Source organism: Acanthaster planci, unplaced genomic scaffold (assembly GCF_054643075.1).
Source record: "Acanthaster planci isolate LZ-2023a unplaced genomic scaffold, COTS_SCS Contig17, whole genome shotgun sequence".
Classification (NCBI taxonomy): domain Eukaryota; kingdom Metazoa; phylum Echinodermata; class Asteroidea; order Valvatida; family Acanthasteridae; genus Acanthaster; species Acanthaster planci.
Window position 1 is genome coordinate 37,083 of NW_028257641.1, and position 18,096 is coordinate 55,178.

At 37.6% G+C, this 18,096-nt stretch overlaps 2 protein-coding genes across 3 annotated transcripts in view; both read right to left on the bottom strand.

The window, feature by feature from the left end:
- Nucleotides 1-324: 324 nt before the first annotated feature.
- LOC147795480 (uncharacterized) lies at nucleotides 325-12,267 on the bottom strand. Of its 2 annotated transcripts, XM_087131833.1 has the most exons (6): nucleotides 12,171-12,267; nucleotides 11,402-11,459; nucleotides 11,094-11,130; nucleotides 10,667-10,746; nucleotides 6,690-7,275; nucleotides 325-1,883 (listed from the first exon to the last, which is right to left on the bottom strand). In XM_087131833.1, the coding sequence occupies exons 2-6, from the start codon at nucleotides 11,426-11,428 to the stop codon at nucleotides 1,639-1,641; spliced, it is 975 nt and encodes a 324-aa protein (XP_086987959.1). In that variant the 5' UTR covers nucleotides 11,429-11,459; nucleotides 12,171-12,267; the 3' UTR covers nucleotides 325-1,638. The 2 variants fall into 2 exon arrangements, with proteins under 2 accessions (XP_086987959.1, XP_086987958.1); XM_087131832.1 differs by lacking the exon at nucleotides 12,171-12,267 and having other exon boundaries at nucleotides 11,402-12,153.
- Nucleotides 12,268-12,673: 406 nt separating this feature from the next.
- Nucleotides 12,674-18,096, bottom strand: part of LOC110990597 (nucleolar pre-ribosomal-associated protein 1-like) — a 57,026-nt gene continuing 51,603 nt past the window's right edge. Inside the window, exons 26-30 of the mRNA XM_087131831.1 lie at nucleotides 17,804-18,022; nucleotides 16,734-16,877; nucleotides 16,323-16,435; nucleotides 15,977-16,069; nucleotides 12,674-13,915 (exon numbers count right to left, since the gene is read on the bottom strand). Of these exons, the coding sequence (XP_086987957.1) occupies nucleotides 13,912-13,915; nucleotides 15,977-16,069; nucleotides 16,323-16,435; nucleotides 16,734-16,877; nucleotides 17,804-18,022 (573 nt within the window). The 3' untranslated portion in view covers nucleotides 12,674-13,911. The remainder of the gene's footprint in view (nucleotides 13,916-15,976; nucleotides 16,070-16,322; nucleotides 16,436-16,733; nucleotides 16,878-17,803; nucleotides 18,023-18,096) is intronic.

An 18,096-nucleotide genomic window follows, 5' to 3' on the forward strand; every position in this document is an offset into this window, starting at 1 on the left:
GTCTGACGAATAATAGAAAACATTCCAAAAATGCCTGATATTAGACCTACTTTTGCCATCATAAACTTTTCAAATTTTGACACACTGTTTCATTATCCATGCAAAGTTTGTAATTCTGGTCTCCTCCGTCCAATATACATCAGTATCAAAGACTTGGAACGAATTTGGCTAAGACTTGCCAACAAAATGTTCACTACTTCTGGAAAGCTTAGTTCATTAGCGACAAAATGCGCTATTTCATCACAAAGAGTGATCATGAAATCTCATAAAATACTCCTTTGTACAACTGCCATAATAAAAATGATTCAAACAAAACACAAAATCTTACAAACAGCTTGGCTATTTATTCCTAAAAGAAGTCCAGAAGAAAGCGTTCGATAAGGGCAACAACTGCACGTGAACACTTCGAGTATACAGCCTAATAAAAGCAACTGTGCAAACACTACATTTGATGATGTAGTCGGATCATATCAAGCACCAACGATGGCATGAATATTCAACTTCCTATACTGCAGTACACAACGTTTTAGGGATACAGATTACCAACGAAAAATTGCGGCGACGATCATGGGGTACAAAGGGAGCGTATGGTTGCAAAACAGGTGGTCAGTAGCAGGCGTGCGCTGCGCTCTGGCTATGATGGACATACCGGGCATGCCAGAAAGTGGTAATCGGCCAGATGTTATAGTCTGGGCAGTTCAAACTCCTTCTGTGTCCTTCCTCCATGATCACATGGTCCACACCATCTTTTTTCAAACAAATTTGGTTGAACAATGATTAACTTTGTATTCACTTACACTTAAATGTAATAACATATTCGATTTCCAGCCTTCACGGTTTTCAATACTTCATGATTACTATTCACGTTTCAATAACTGTACCATCTACTTGCAATGTTCCGTGTCTAACAATACAATTCCTGCTTTAGGTGACTACTTCCTGTTAATTCTCATCTCGTCCACCAACATAAGACAACCAGTAATTAATGTACAATGCATTTGCTATCAGGTAACTATCCACTACACGAAATATTCTGCTCTATAGGCAAACCTGACTTTCAGCAACTAACAGGTTCTGTGTGGTTCTGTGTTGTGTAATCACTCATCGCATTATATTTTAATCACACAGGCATAAGCTGATAATAAATATTTATGATGTTGGGCATCACAGGTCATTAAATCATTACTGTCAGAGCTGGTAAGGGTTGGTTTTAACTTGGAGCTAAATTTTGATATTAAATTTACTTTCTTGGAAGGCTGTGATGTAATTGATCATTTTATAAAGGCAGGTTAGATGAATTTCTACCCATCGTTCCTCCAAAGATTTCCATTCAGGTTTATACAACCCATCAGGGACACTGGCTTTTCACTAAGTTATGTCCTAGCAACAAAGCAAGTGGTCTTGCAATAGATTCTGTCAAGTGCAGTTTGTATCTGACTCATGGTAACATCTCCAAATATCCAACTTGCATAATTCTTTGAATATTTACATGACAAGAGCATTAACCTTTCTTCTGTCTCCAGAAATGGGTATTTCAACTTGTTTCCTTAACAATAAACAACGTGCACGCTGTACAGCGACTCATTACATTTCTATTTATTGTTAAGTACTTTGAGCACTAAATAGCTCATGAATAATTTAGAGTCTCAGGAACACAGTACTGCCAGGCTGAACCTGTACTTTGGATGATTCATATATCCCTCTGCCTAGCACACAGACTAGAGTCACATTGTTGAAGGCAAAAAACCCACAGTTATTTTGATGCAAACACTTCAAGGAACATGCAACTCGACTACGTGCTGGAGTGGTGTCCATCATATCAGCTGAATGGATGGTGTGATGGGTGTCAGTCACAATGAAGTACGTGCTTGCAGAATTCCAATCTTTATAAAACAAAATTAAAATGGATGTTTTTTTTAGGTGGAACATTTCTAAAAAGTAGGAGAATAGCACTGGTAGATCACTTAAAGTTCATTTACATTTGTAATTCACAATTTTGGTTTCTGTGAAAGTTTAGTGATATTTTAAACTATCTATTGCGTAAAAACTAACAAAAGATTGCTGCTGATCTATGAGGTCAAAAGCACGAATTGATGTTCTCCTTCATATCGGGAAAATGAAAACAAAAAATGTCGGGAGCATTCGATAGAAGCCTGTTTTGATGATGTAACACTACGTCTCTGCAATTATACGACTTTTCCTGTGAACGCGCCCCCATGCGAGTACTATGCTTGCTCAAACTTAACTGTGAATTAAAAGAGGTCAGACGAGAGTAACTTGGAATTGCTTTTACATCAACAATCTTGATCACACAAGTCAAGGTGATGTCAACACTAGATCCTACGATAAAGTTGAACCATCCCAATTTGAACGTGAGTAAGGTACCAGTAAATTTCAGGTAGATGCATGGCCATAGTCATTTGCTGAGAATGATGCCCAACTTATTTACCCGTCTTTTCTCTATTATCGCGCTATGAAGCCCCCATTACAGCTGCAAGGTCATGAAAATCTGAGGGAACGAGCCGCTTTATGACATCATCAAACTGATAGATTTGTTTGCTGTCCTCATTAATGCATTTTTTTTAATCTGAGCATTCTCCAATAAAAATAAATCCCAAAATGATGTTTTTTTTTTATAAATGAGAAGAGAAGCTGCCACAGCTGCCAGTCGTTATATACGTAAGAATGACCAATTCCCTGTACAGCCATAACAGTCCCAAGTTGTCCGATTTCAATATGATTTTACAAACACCCTAGGGGGTTAGGGTTCATCTTTTGGCATAAAAGCACTGTGACTGATCTTTAAGGAGGCCATTTGGGATAATGACCCAAATGAGTTTAAATTCCCAACCCACTGAACGAATTCCCCATCCAAAAGGAGCATGTATGGTTCTAAATCCACTTTTGTGATAGAGTACATGGCTCTATGGCAGAAGATCCAAAATGGGGATGGGGACTTCCAACGACTTGACAGAGGTAAATTCTCCCTTCATATCCCCCATCACCCTACTTCAACTTAAAAATGACCCCTTTCCACCAGAAAATAAAATAACCTCAATATAATAAAACATAAAAATTAATGGCCACAATCAAGGTTTGCAAAGTAATAGGAAATAACAGGAAACAAGTACGTGATCAGAAAACAAAAGACTAAAAATACAAATACACTTTGTTTGCATGTGCCCTTTGCCTCTGGGGCTGGAAGGATTGCGACAACTTCAATGCAATAAGAAGCACAAACATAAACAAAGTGTGACATGTCGAAAAACTTGTTTGGTTTTTATAGAAGAAATAGTAAAATTGTGTCAATGCACTCATATGTTACATGACAGTTGAAAGGTACCACAGTATTATACGTATAGGTGCACTCTTTGCTGGCTAATGTCTGGAGAAATTCAAAAGTGATTGGATTGAAAGCTACATTTTTCCCTAACCTCTCCTGTACTCAACTCACAGGAAGGCCTGCAAAGCCATCATCTTGAAGTTACTCAGATGACTTGCTATTTTCACTGACTGTGAAAATGAACATCTAATTTGTTTTCTTAAATACTAAGTTTGAAGTATTCACCCTCGGAGTACGATTCCTGTCACGTGAATCCCACTGCTGGGTCTTTTTGTGATTTCTGCTTCAACAGCCTTAATACAGTTTTGAAGACCTGATTAGTTTAACCTCAGAAATAAAGCTTTGGGCTAATGGTTTCTTTGTTTCTGCTGCTGGTCTATTCATTTTTTATCAATAAAAAAGAATGCATCAATCCAAGCTTTCTGAAGTAAGGAAGAGGTCCCATGCAACCAAATTACTTGTATAATCTTATTCATGTTCAAATGTTCCATTTATCGATACCTTTACCTAGTTGTAACCCTTCCAATCTTAATTCTAAATCCCCGTTTCCAAAGTGTACACAAACTACTCCCTTTTACTGCTGTTTGCCATCCTAGCTTTAACTCACCAAAACTTACTGTAGGTCACAGGAAACAAAAAACATTCACTGACTATGTGTAATGTTGAACATGTAGTTTGAAACAACACTGAGTTTGAAATAAAGCACATTATTTGAGGTTTTGAATTACTGAAATTACACATAATTTCTAAATTTTTGTTGTGATAAATCCTAAACTGTCATAGGCCATGTCCTGCATATTTGCCTGAACCCTTTGTGAGACATGACGTACATGTGTTTAAATTGCATGCCCCAGGCCATGTGGATTGCATGGCAGTGCCTGCCCAACTTTCACAGATAACTGCACCTAACTTTTTCATCATGATTTCCTTTGCTTTACTTTTTCCCTATTAATGGAATAGTTGCTTATCATAATCTATCTTATTTTATCCACATATGATTATAGATTAGCTTTATAACAGTTTTGAACAAAATTAAGCATTTTCAAAAGTGATATTTGTAAGGTGATTTAGGAGTAACTGTGGCAAAGTATACAAGGATGTTTATGGCCCATCACAGTACAGAAGGCATGCATGAAAGGTAAAATGTTCTTGCACAGTTATGTGCATGGGCCCAGTAGAGGGAAGTTCAGAAAATTATGGAGTGCACTTATGATGAAATTTCTTTGATCCTTGATGGTAATTTGATGAATAGTTCGTCTATAGGAAGTAATTAGCCTATTCACTGGGAAATTGGCACCCTTTTTTGCTAGTGATGTTTTGCGAGTTAACGACTGTATTGTGCATTTAGGAGGCACATATTTGAGTGCATGTGGTTAATGATAGAGTGTGTGTACGTTTTGGTCAATCAGCGGCCGGGGTTGGCCTGCATGTTTGTCTTTTTCCTTCATGCTCAATATGGACAATTATTCTACACTTTCACATTGTAGTTTAAACCTTAGGTCAAGATGGAGTATTTTGGGGTCCTTTGTAAGTTTTGCCTGATTTGTAAGCTCCTTTAATTTTATTAGTCCAAGCCTGAAATATACATGGAACTAATGAGTGCCTGCCTAACTTTCACAGGCGGCCACCGGGCCCAGCACTTGGCCAGTACTGAAAGCAGTATTAAAGAAACAGGGAAAGCAGAAAAGAAACTGTCCAGATTATTACTTGTGGCCCTCCGTGTGTCTGCTGTTTCACCAGGACCTGAGTGCTGATTTCCCCTCCCCAACTGTTGTGAAACTTTCCCCCTGGCCTCATCCGGCTTAGTTGCCATATCCTGGGAATTCCCCCCCCCCACAACCCTGCTGGCCAGCTGCCCCGCCCCCACCTGCCCACCTCCTTACACTTACAAAGGAAGAAAAAGAACAAGAATTAAATATCTCATCAAACATGTTTCCAGGGCAGCACACCTGATATTTTTGAATTTCATACACAATATGAGTCAGTGCCTTCATTCAAACTTTCAAGAATTATGAGCCTCATGGACTCCTTAGATTTCACAACAGTTCACAACTACATGTTTGTAGATGTATTTCATTTTTTGTAACTGTGTTAGTTTGAAGCTGCAGCAGATGGATTGATTATAGAAATAAATATCTGATGCTATATTACTTAAAAGGACCTGGACATATCATGATTAGACATGACATCATTCATGCATGAGTAATCCTTCTGTATTAACTGACATTCTCCGGGCACTAGCACCTTTTAACAAACAGGAATTCACACAATTTATTGTTTTCATGTAATTAAAATTACTCCTTGACAATAATACTTTTTCTTCATTGAACTGAAGATTATTTGGAGCTAAAGTTTTTATGATAAAATTCTTTACTATTTCTCCTCATATTGCAATGCCTTAACCTGCCTCCGAATTCCTCTTAACCTGTTTACCAGCGGGGGGGGGTAACCTTGTGTGGATCTGATTTACTAGACACAAGCTTCAAACAATCTGCATTATGTGGACCACTTTTGTTGATGGGTCCATGTGAAGCATGCAATTTATACACTTGGCCACGTTCGTGTGCACACGAATATAGGCATGCAAATTTTTCAAGTGATTGTGAGCACTGAATCCTGAGAGGAAACTTACAATGCTCTTTGAAATCACAACTCAAATTATGAAGTACATATTACTGCATCAAGGGACATTATCAAAGGACCAACTGAACAGATCAGATTCAGTTCACAAAACAGATGTTATTTTGTACAAATAACTAAGAGTCTTTGCATCAGAATTCCTTGAAGTTATCAAACCAAGAACTAGGAACACCTGATCACTTCCTGATTGAGTAACTGAATCAAACCGTTTTCTTTCAGGGCAACAATTTTGGATGACTTTTTAATAGACTGCGTGATGTCATAACTTAAAACTTGGCACACATAATATACCTCATCCCAAGATGAGCAAATTACTTTGATGTCATGATTTATTCTAGTTTCCTTATTTCCTTTTATTTCAGCCAAATGCAACAAGGTATTTTTGTGCCATTCCGTTTTCAACAATGTTATGATGAGATTGTTTGTAACATCCCATCATCACACAAATTGCTTGCTAGGTGCTTCAAGTCCACAAAGGGGCAAAAATGGGACAAAGATTGTTCATCTGTTGTATTTACATGTCCCTATCAGGTCAAAGTAGAGATGTGCTAGAAGTAACGTTTATAGGTTGTGTCATGATGAAACAGTGTAAAATTCAAGTAAAGGCAATAAACTGGACACTGAAATTGTTTGATTACTGTGTATTCACATCCAAAACATGAACCTTTAGATTATTTTAGGCTTGGTATATTTCTACTTACGATACCTGCATTGCAGTTGGCCTCTTGACTTGGATTTATTGTAGCCTGGACCACTTGTGTAGAAGAATCTTGACTGACCAGTAGGGGTTGCATTACAGAAGACGCTGAGGAGAGTGTGGAGGGGTCTAGTGATGCTACTGTGGTGACTTGTGTCGTGGGGTCTGGTGATGCCTCAGTCAAGGCTTGTGTTGTGGGGTCTGGTGATGCCTCAGTCAAGGCCTGTGTTGTGGGCACTGGTGATGCCTCAGTCAAGGCTTGTGTTGTGGGGTCTGGTGATGCCTCAGTCAAAGCTTGTGTTGTGGGGTCTGGAGGAACAGTTGTGGCTAGTGATGATGTGACAGCACGTGTTGTAGGATCTAGTAATAACTGTGTTGTACCAAGTGTTGTTATGATGGCAGACGTTACATCCAGATAGTTACCACTGTTGCACAGATCTACATTGCAGCAGTAGAAGCATAATGAGATGACATTTTCCCCGGGGTGACACTGGAATGGATTTTGATTTTCCTGACTCTGGCAAGCATCTGTTTCCTTACACATCTTTCTGACTATAAACAGGCCATTTTCCTCTCTGACTTCATTCATGCATATCTATGATACGTAAAGAAAATATCACCAAAAAGCAAAATGATGCATTAGTACATTACAGGTCTCCTTCACAACATTCATGATGACATTGTTTTCAATATCTACATCAATTGTTTCTGAAATGTTAGTGCACATTTCATACATACATTGTAGGTTTAGTATGAATAATAGTGTCATTGCTACTCATAACTCAGTGCTACTCATAGCCGAAATCTCTAAAAAATGATAAAGAATGAAATCATGATAGACTGTTGTAGACCACGATAAACCATGACAGCCCATGATAAACCATGAGAGCCCATGATAAACCACGACAGCCCATTTTATACAACACCTGCATAAATTCCCGTCACCTGAGCAGTGGATCTTTGATCACATGGCAATGAACTATTTGAACCAACACACACGCCACGCGACATGCATGCAGAGTGCAAAAAATTTACATGTAGAACTGAGCATTAGAAATGATGATACATCTCCTCTGCCTTGGATACTGTATATTTATTGGCCCAGAACAATCACATGACAGGGCGACATATCCGCATATCACACTCACTGTGAGATATCTCTTTCTGTCATTAGTGTGTGCACACACAGACACGAAACAGAAGAGCTTTGGGAAGTTCGAGAACAAACATTTCCGCTCCTTAGTCCGTTGTGTGCGGTATCCATGATACGCTTTGTATAGGCTACCAGGGAATTCGATCAATGATGGCGCTAGTGAAACAGACTCATTCCTGTCCCCGCAGCATATCAGGTAATGCAGGGACCGCTAACCAGACTACATGTACTGACTGGTACCCACACCAGTTTCACATTAGAGTTTACGCAATTAAAGCAAGTGAGGGGACAGTGCAGTTGCAGAAGATATCATTTATGTCTGTTTATAGGTTAAAATTGTAAAGTTTGACAGTAGGCCTCTCGTCTTTTGAAATTCAGAGCTTGTTTCTTTGGATAAATTCCTTAAAACAGAGGTACATGTATGACAAAACAATTGCTGACTGTGTGGGCTATGATGTTTTAGACACCCTTGGGCACACATAGTGCCCTTGGGTGTTCAAAATGTCATATTCCACACCACATGGGTAAAAAATTGTTCAATAATGAAAACCTCTGGATCTATTGCACTGCAGCGTCTAATGAGCAAGTTTTTTTAAGGCAAAATAATCAGAACTTGTAATGCTAATGCTGTCAACATAAGGAAACTGATAAAATGCTGCCAAACAATTTAATGAGCTCAGAATATCATGTCAAAAAATTAACATATTTACAACTGGATAATGTCCAGTTTGAATCAGTTAATTAATCAAGTTGTACTCAAAAAATCAGATGACAAGGATTTATACAGGTGTTGTATAAAACAAGTAATGTTCCGCATTCGTGCGATGGTAAGAATACATGTATTTGCACTCGGTGACAGGTGAAACAGTATATTCCACTTGGCTTTGCTTCGTGGAACAGACTGTTTCATCTGTCACCTCATGCAGTCATTCTTACCATTGCAATAATGAACATTCATTATTTGCATAACCGACCATGACAGACCATGACAAACCATGACAGATCCTGATACACCATGACAGACCTTTAGTCTACAGACCATGAGAGGCTTTGAAAAAAATAATATAATAAATTAAAATTTGTATTACGTGGTCTCCATAACAGTGATCAAACGCGCATTAAAAGGTACTACTAACATTTTAAAAACAGGAATCAAGACCACTTACAAGGTAAAACTGCTTGAAAATACGTAGATACAATAGTAAACCTTAACAAAACACTGTAACATAATAAGTCAGTTTCCTGATATAATTTGTTTAAGATGATGTTCAAAAAGCTGTATCTTCTCTGAGTGATCCCTGTTCACCACCTCCCAGGTTGTATCATGTTACTGGGGTGTGATCCCTGGGTACATGGTGTTTCAGGTTGAGTGGCTTCTGGCTAATGCCCCCAAACAAAGATACACATATTGACAAATGGGAAGAGCAACCAACATAGGGCTGGATAGCTCAGTTGGTAGAGCACTGGTACAGTCTTTTGGAGGTCACAGGTTGAATTCCCACTCCAGTCAATTTCTTTGTTCATCTTTATAATCATTTGTAAACACATTTTCCCAATATAATTTGTTACATTAAGAAATGATAAGATAAAAATCGGTGAAGAACAGCTCCCAACTTAAAGCTTTAGAATGTAAATGAAATAATTCTGGGACAATCTACATTTATATATAACAGGTTTTGCCCTTACCCAACGTATATTAATAAGCACTGTATGCTCAGTGCTTGTCCGAGTGCTTGCGAAAAAAAACCTCACAAGCTTACTTGGGTGCAGATGTCTTAACCACTCGACCACCGAGCTTGCCGGGGTCGGCTGGCCGGTCCGAGTCAAACGAAGCAGCGGGTACCGCGAACTATTTTGAAGATGTATTTTTTGCGTTGGGGAGATGTTAATTATATATAACAGGTTTTGCCCTTACCCAAAGTATATTAATAAGCACTGTATGCTCAGTGCTTGTCCGAGAGCTTGCGAAAAAAACCTCACAAGCTTACTCGGGTGGGACTCGAACCCACGGCCTCCTGCTTACTAGTGCAGTCAGCACTCGGACAAGCACTGAGCATACAGTGCTTATTAATATACGTTGGGTAAGGGCAAAACCTGTTATATATAATTAACATCTCCCTAACGAAAAAAAAATACATCTTGAAAATCTACATTTAGTTACACACAATTTTCAGCCCTGAAAGATGAGCGGTAAAATGAGTTAAAAGCCAGTTTAAAAAGACCCTGATTGTTGAATATCAGCAGGTAACTTATTCCATTATTCAGGGACAGCATGTGAAAAAGATCTACCCCAAGTGTTTTTAAACACACTTTATCATTGGAAAATATACAGTAGGTGGATGTCTTCTTTACACCAACGAGGTCACTGATGCACTTTGAGGACAGACCATGTTGTGCTTTAAAAAGTAAAAGAAAAATTTTAAAATCTATGCGGAATTTCACAGGCAGCCAATGTAACCGACGCAAGACCAGTTAGATGTGGTTGAATTTCTGTGTGTTGCTAACAAGCCTAACAGCTATATGTACGTTGTGAACTTGTAACTTAGCTATTTCGGAAATGCCATATAGATGGCCGTACAATAATCAAGTCTGTTGTACTAAATGCAGGAATAAGGGTGACCAATGATTCCTTGAACAAAACACTGCTCATACATCTGCTGTTATGAAGGTGGAAAAAATAGGGAACAAGCCTTAGCAATATGAGTGCTCATAAACAACTTCAAGTCAAACCAAGTTCCCAGATGACAGACCACGACAGACCATAATAGACCATGAGACAGGGATGGCACCATGCACTTTGCTGATAGTAAAGTGATGTAAAACCGTGACAAACCTGTTCACTGCCACAAGTTGTTGAAGTGCCAGGGTTACAGTCATCGTTGCTGCTTGTATCACACACATAGCAACTGATTGCTGTTGAAACCAAAAACGGAAACAATCCATAAATAAAGGTTTTTATTTCATGGATCTTTATCTTTAAAGGTAGAATAAGGCTTAATTATACCCAGATTATACAAGCATGCTCTTACATTTCAAAACAGCAGGGATCTTTGGTTATTTATGGAAACCAGATGTCTTTCTAACACATTCCATGTAAAACTTACCAATTCTTGTGTTTTTGATAGTCAGCCAGCTGTTCTACATGTAAACATTTTCTCAGTTCCATTTTACATTTTGCTCTAATCTATTGAAATAATCTTCATTCAAATCCAAGGTACTGATCCATGAACATAACCACCTGTTATTTCCATTTAACTCACCATTTCCATTGTGTGGGTTGTTAACGAGAATCACAATCTGTGAATGATTCAAAAGGAAAGAATAACATTAAGCTGGTCCATTGTTCCAAGAAACAGTATGCATCAACTAATACATTGAAGCTTATTTATCCATAATTTAATCTGAGCTGATTAACTACCAATCTTATAAAATTCTAATTTAAAGAGGAATGAGGATAGAAAGCTAACAAAACACAATATATATAAAACAAAGACCATTAAAAAGCAATGAATGAATAAGTTCATAAATGAACCAAATTCAACAGAAATGTCAAAATTAATTTATTTACCATCAAAATTCTAAGTTTGATGTCCATCTGCTTAGCTGTGTTGGAGATTTTGAAAAGACTGTTGACAAAGAAGAGAGTCAAATACATACACCCTATGGAGTTAGGGCAAAAGGGCAATTTTGTACGCCTTAATTGAAACAGATATATTTCTACCTATTGAGAGTTACACCTGTTGCGTTTGATAACTTAAGACCCGAAGCCAAGCACACTAGGGACATGATCATGTCAAGCAGGAAAGGCATTCAAAAGTGCATTTTGTATATCTTTATTGTTGACAGTCCACATACATATGCACAGTACATTGTACATTGCATTTAGCATGCCTCTCTTGTAGCCTACATGTGTTGGGTATAACAAGAAGCATACTTTCGTTCTCTGGACAGTCATTAATAAATGTCGTTTCTGTTTTTCCTAATTCTTCAAAGCACAGGTGCCCAATCTCACTATCTAATGTGTTAATTTTATTGGAGAGCTCCAATATCATGTGACTCAATTTGACTATAAAGAAAACCTTCTTGACCAAAGGACAACACTCCATTTGAGGCTCCACTCAAGTAACAAAACCCAATTATTTTCAGAATACAGCATACAAAGTTTATGTTCTGGGTTTAATAGCAATACTGATAAAACCCCTGTACAAATTCAAATTACCTTCAGACTAATTCAGAACATTATCACTTGTTTCTATCTTCGCAAGCCATTTAAAGATAAAAATATGTAGGCCTAGTACACATGATGACAACACAAAAACATTAATGCTTTGACCTACCTTAAATCATGATGAAGCTAGTGTACATCTGTAAACCAAAGCTCTGCCGTTATCAAATTGTCAACGACTTGAATGCAGGGTAATACCTCCACGTGGGTGCTCTACATAATCACAACCAGCGAAACGTAATTCAAGCGAGTGTCATTATTGACAGCTAGGACCAATCAATGACCTCTATAATGAATACGGGCAAGTTGGGGAGCAAAATAGAGCTTGTTAGTAGTCAACTGCTTTTAACAATGCACATGCGCTATTCAGTTACATTCGAATGAGTTGGTCAAGTTTTGGGGTTTGGTCCCAAACAGTCAAGTAGATTTCCAAACCATCCATCATTTGGACGTTGTTACATGTAGTTGAACTATGGTTAACTAGAGTCATTGCTCATAATTAATAAACATACACCGCCTTCAAACACAGGAACACATACTTTCATGCATGTAGCATCATAGCAGTCAGGTTAACAAGCTTAGATGTGTAGAAAAAAACTGTAGAGCAACAGATCATTGTTGGCTTCCTGTGGACTTTTATTTCTTGGGTATTGCTTCCACTCTGCCAAGTGAAAATGATCTCAGAATTCCCATACAACGTGAGGTCTTAAATGAATGACTTCAAAATAACAATTTCTGAAATATGACTGCCTAAACAATAAAAGTTGAAATAAACCTTCAGCTTTGAGCAAGATCGTCACGTAGCACATTCCTTCTTGCTTGGGAACAGTAATTAAGATTAACCTCCAGTTTCTCTTTATTAATTTTCTCGGACCGGGTGATAGACTTCAATTATGAGAAAGTAAAGGTGGCACACTTCAAACACGTCATTTATTGCCCAGTTTATTGATCATTAAGATAATAGCCTGACTCAATTATGTCAGGGCAATACATGATTAACTGGCAAACAAAATTCCCATCACTGGCCTGCCAACCATGCCAGCATGCCACCCATCTCCCACTGTGATGCACTGTTCACATGAAGCAACAATAGCTACATAAAATAACTATAAGCATTGAAGCAGCCAGCCAAAGTATGGGATAAATCTCCAGTGAATGAACTTCAAATAAAATGACCATCCTCAGAGGATATAGTAGACTGTAATTTGGAATAACTTCAAGTGAAAGATGATTACTCGCATGTCAGAGTTTATCATGTACCATACAAGTAGTTATGTTAAAATGTGATTGTACACTGAAAACAGAATTATAGTTACAAAAAAATCAACAGAAAACACAAGAACCAACACAAAGGAACTGAACTCATAAATTGTAACCCTGAATAAAAACTGAAAAACAAAACATTACATAACAAACCGTGACTGAATTTCACTTAAAGTAGTTATTTTTGATTGACATATTTTGACTGGTTTTGCATCCTCAACAGATTCCTAGCTGAGGTGATATATTTGACTGGTCTTACATCCTCAACAGATTCCTAGCTGAGGTGATATATTTGACTGGTTTTGCATCCTCAACAGATTCCTAGCTGAGGTGATATATTTGACTGGTCTTGCATCATCAACAGATTCCTAGCTTAGGTGAAGTTCAGCACATAAATCACTGAACTGGATTACATAACTTAAAAAATGTGTAAGACAGGCAATTGCAGACCCTGGGACGGAAATAAAAACATGTTTTTACTAAGTGAATTTAATTTGAAGAAATTAATGCTTATAATCTTGTTAAAATGTCAATGGGAATCACAATGATTTGTTCTTTCAAGCAGAAACCATTTCTTTGGGATGTCCCTTTTACCTGCACACACAAAAATAAACATTGAAAATATAACTTATTTTTTAATGATTTCTTAAATGACGGCTAGTGGCTCTTTACTGATTCTTCATATTCTGTAGGTTCCCATTATCATTGCTTACCGACTTATAAATAAAAATACCACCCATTCAAATAGGTGTATGCGTCGGACAGGTTCACTTAGTTGAATCCATAATTAATGGAAATTAGTACTGGAAACATACAGGTTCCAATTATTTAATTGTAAGTCAAGTTAAAATGCTGAGCAAACAGTCTTTTATTCTTAAGGCCTATGGTCAATGCAAAGAACAGGTTTGGGCTTTTAATTAAGGCTCGTGGTCAATACTGACAACACACGTTAGGGTTTTATTAATTCAAGGCTCCCAGTGGATTTGACTCACTTCGGGATCATCCATGATGTCCATGTTTATGCTTTGGATATGGAGGCCATGTGACATCGGTCACTCACTAGCTTGCTTTGTGCTCTCTTTTGTCCACTTACTACTAATTATTTTGAGAAATTCCAACTTGCCAAATCTGCCAACCATTTGCACACAGCGTATCAGCTCATCTACCAAAAAAGGCTATAAGCCAATCACACTGACAGACTTGTCTTTATGTTGTTCACACCTCCGTTATCATAAACGAGTCTACAAGTCTGAATATTATGATAGGTGGAAATTCTATATACATTATGCATGAACATGTCATTCCTATGCAATTATGAATAACTACATATCACTGGCGGAGGGATCTGACTGGCTTATCTGTCAAGTCGGACTTAGATGGTGACAGCCTTTATAATGATACATGTACAATCTCGGACGTTGACGCCAAATATCACGGAAAGGCTATCAAATGATGGTGCCTTATAAGAAGATTTATCGTCAGGCAAACTTGAATTTTCAATGCTGATTGGTCAGTCCATGGCAACAAACAGTGTGACATATAATCGTATTGCACAGTCCATGTCAAGCTCCGCATAATGCTCTGTTCTAACTCTACACGACGCACTAGTTTTGCACTGAAAGCAAATGCACATACATGTAGGCCTTATAACACCTTTACTGCACATAAAGTTTGCTTGAAGACAGAATCATTATTACACCTCCGCTCATGGATCACAGAATAATGCAGTGCATATGTGTCCCGTATGCTACTTGGCCTTCAGCCTCGTGCATATACGGGATACGGATGCACTGTGTATTGTGAAGGATGGCTGACCGGGGAAGTGCAACGTAGGGCTGACTAGATTCAAGTCTAGGGCTCCTAGACAAAGCTGAGTACACACAGGTTGGAGTTTTTATTAGGGTTTGTGGTCAGTGGTCTTACTGTGCCTACATGTATTTTCCTTTATGAATACAGAAAAGTTTCGTTATTATGAACTTGGTAAGGATGAAATTCCAGTTACAATGAATCTCAACTGAACAGTGCATATTTCCATGGAAACGATTTTCTGAAGGCAAACACAGACAATATGTAATTTAGGTTAAAACTTGCACAAACAACATCATTAACTTGGCCAATTTGTTAATGTAGGAGCACGGTAAAAGAATTCAAATTAAACAAGGTTTTTCTTACTTTTGCCATTCTAATAAAATAACCAATAAAATTTGATTAAAACTAAATAATTGAATAAGCCCTCTATCATCTGCCAATGAAGTTGTCTCTACAATTTCTCCAGGCAGATTCAGTGCATTTCAATGCTGAGTTCTGATGACTTCAAAAGTCATAGTTCTTCTTCTTTTACTCTAAACTTTTAAATTTCATACAAATACATGTACAAGTAAGTTTAATTTCCTACAAAATAAGCATTTTTATCTTGTATTTTTACCACGTGTAATAAGTGTCAACCTGGTGCTGATTTGGAGAAGTTTACCAATATACAAGCATGCATACATGAACCATGTGCGCAATGCATGCACACTGAATGGGAAAGCCAATGCGCTTACTAAGAAATTCAGAAACAACAAATATTTAAACAGCATCCCACAAACTTCATACTAATGAGAGACAATTAGTACTTATCTGTTGTAGACAATGCCCATAGCAGCAAGTACCCACCTCAACATGTGACTGTTCTCACTGTTATGTAACTGGAGTTTGTGGATTAGACTTGTAACTGTTGAATGCCTTTCTGATTGGCCTGCTTCACAACTAGTCAGAAAAGAAAAGCAAATGATTGTCAAATAATATTATTATATCCACAGCTGAAATCTTTTATCCTAACCCCTGATGGTGTAAGGAAAATGTTACTGAAATTTGAGGACTGTTAGGGTTACAAATTTGTGTCAGGTCTTAAGCAAAAATAACCTGCAAAACATAATGAAATCACAAGAAACAGGGTAATGCAAGAAATTCCATAATTCAACACTGTAACCATAGATAACTCTTGCACATGACATTTTACCTTGAGTCTTGTGATGTCACAAATGCTTGAAGAGATGGCAACAACTGCTGACATAGAGTCTTCCTACTTTCTGGAACTTCAAATGCTTTGTCCAAGATATTCACAACTACCTCCTAATTAGAGTAGAAAATAATGGAAGTCAGTATACTAGTCCAAATGTCACTGCACTTTGTATTATGTCACAATTCTTACTTCAATGGTCATTGTAAATTCTGCTGAGCCTGTTCAGAAAAAGTGAGCTTTCAATTTAACACATATATTTATTTTTTACAATATAAAAGGAATTGTTCTTTCAACAAAAAAGCTAATTTAAATAAACCACTTATTCGAACTCTTGATGCACTACCACGCTCCCTCAGACATGTTTGGATCATAGTGCATTTATATTTCATTTCTGCATGTATGACATACCTGGAACTGCTTACTGGCTAACCTAGACTGACAGCATGCCATAAGAGTGGTAAACACTGAATTCCTGTTATAAAGTATGACATCATTGCAATCTCTCAAACCATCTTGAAGTAATGTCATCATCCAGTCACGCTCCTCATCATGCTAGGATAAAAACCAAAGGTAATTCCTTTCATTCATATCAATTCATCGTAATTCAACATTTTGCATAGATAAGGTTTGCATGCAGGATAGACTCGCACCAACCTTGAAAGAATTTAAATGGGTTAGGAATGAGTGGGAAACATTTGTTGGTCCAAACAAAATGTAAATTTCTACATAGCTAAGAAGACGGGTGTATTTATGCTTCAACAAAGTAACTCTAGAAAGTCAAGTCATAAACTGATCTACCTCAAGTCTTTTAACACAGCAGTCAAGTTGCACAAAACTATGTGATCCATGGAAAGTTTTCTGCACAAGTCATTTTGTTTGATGGTAATGACATAAAAATCAATTTGATAACAAAAGGATCTTCAATCGGAAATAAATGACTGACACAGAAGTGCTTGACGGTACCCGAGTAAACAAAAATAGAATAAAGTTGTCCACATGGGGAAATGACCATTATACATGCAGAAATGGAGCAGCTATTGTAATGCATCTAAAATTCATGATTTTCATATGACATTAGGCATTCACTTCCTATGGCAATTATAATTGGATAAGATTTAATAGCAAAATCACCTTTAAGCTGGAGCTATAGAACAGTCTAGCAAAGTGTGGTACAGCACAGATTTAATAAGCAAAGAATCACCTTTAAGCTGAAGCTATGAACAGTCCAGCAAAGAGTGGTATAGCATAGATTTTATAAGCAAAGAATCGCTTTTAAGCTGGAGCTACAGAACAGTCTAGCAAAGAGTGGTATAGCATAGAGTTAATAAGCAAAGAATCACCTTTAAGCTGGGGCTATAGAACAGTCTAGTAAAGAGTGGTATAGCATAGGATTAATAGCAAAGAATCACCTTTAAGCTGGAGCTATAGAACAGTCTAGCCAAGAGTGGTATAGCATAGGATTAATAGCAAAGAATCACCTTTAAGCTGGAGCTATAGAACAGTCTAGCCAAGAGTGGTATAGCATTCATCTGTAGCTGTGGTTTGATCAACAAATACTGTAGTACAGTGGGATACATGAAGTGTTCTGGAGTCAACATCAGCTCAGCTGTCCTTGCAACAAACACACCCACAATACAAGGTATTCTCAGGTTTGGTTCACATACTGAATTTCTTAAGCACTGAAGTAGGTAATGAACCTGTAAACAATTAAAAAACAAAATTCATAAATCATACATTCGCTACCCAGGAATTTGGTTGCATTTAAAATGTC

Coding starts and splice junctions, on each gene's coding strand:
- LOC147795480 (XM_087131832.1), bottom strand. CDS start 11,488: ATGTATTTGACTCTCTTCTTTGTCAACAGTCTTTTCAAAATCTCCAAC. Junction 11,131..11,401: donor TCAAACTTAGAATTTTGATG/GTAAATAAATTA, acceptor AATCATTCACAG/ATTGTGATTCTCGTTAACAA. Junction 7,276..10,666: donor CAACTTGTGGCAGTGAACAG/GTTTGTCACGGT, acceptor TACGTATCATAG/ATATGCATGAATGAAGTCAG.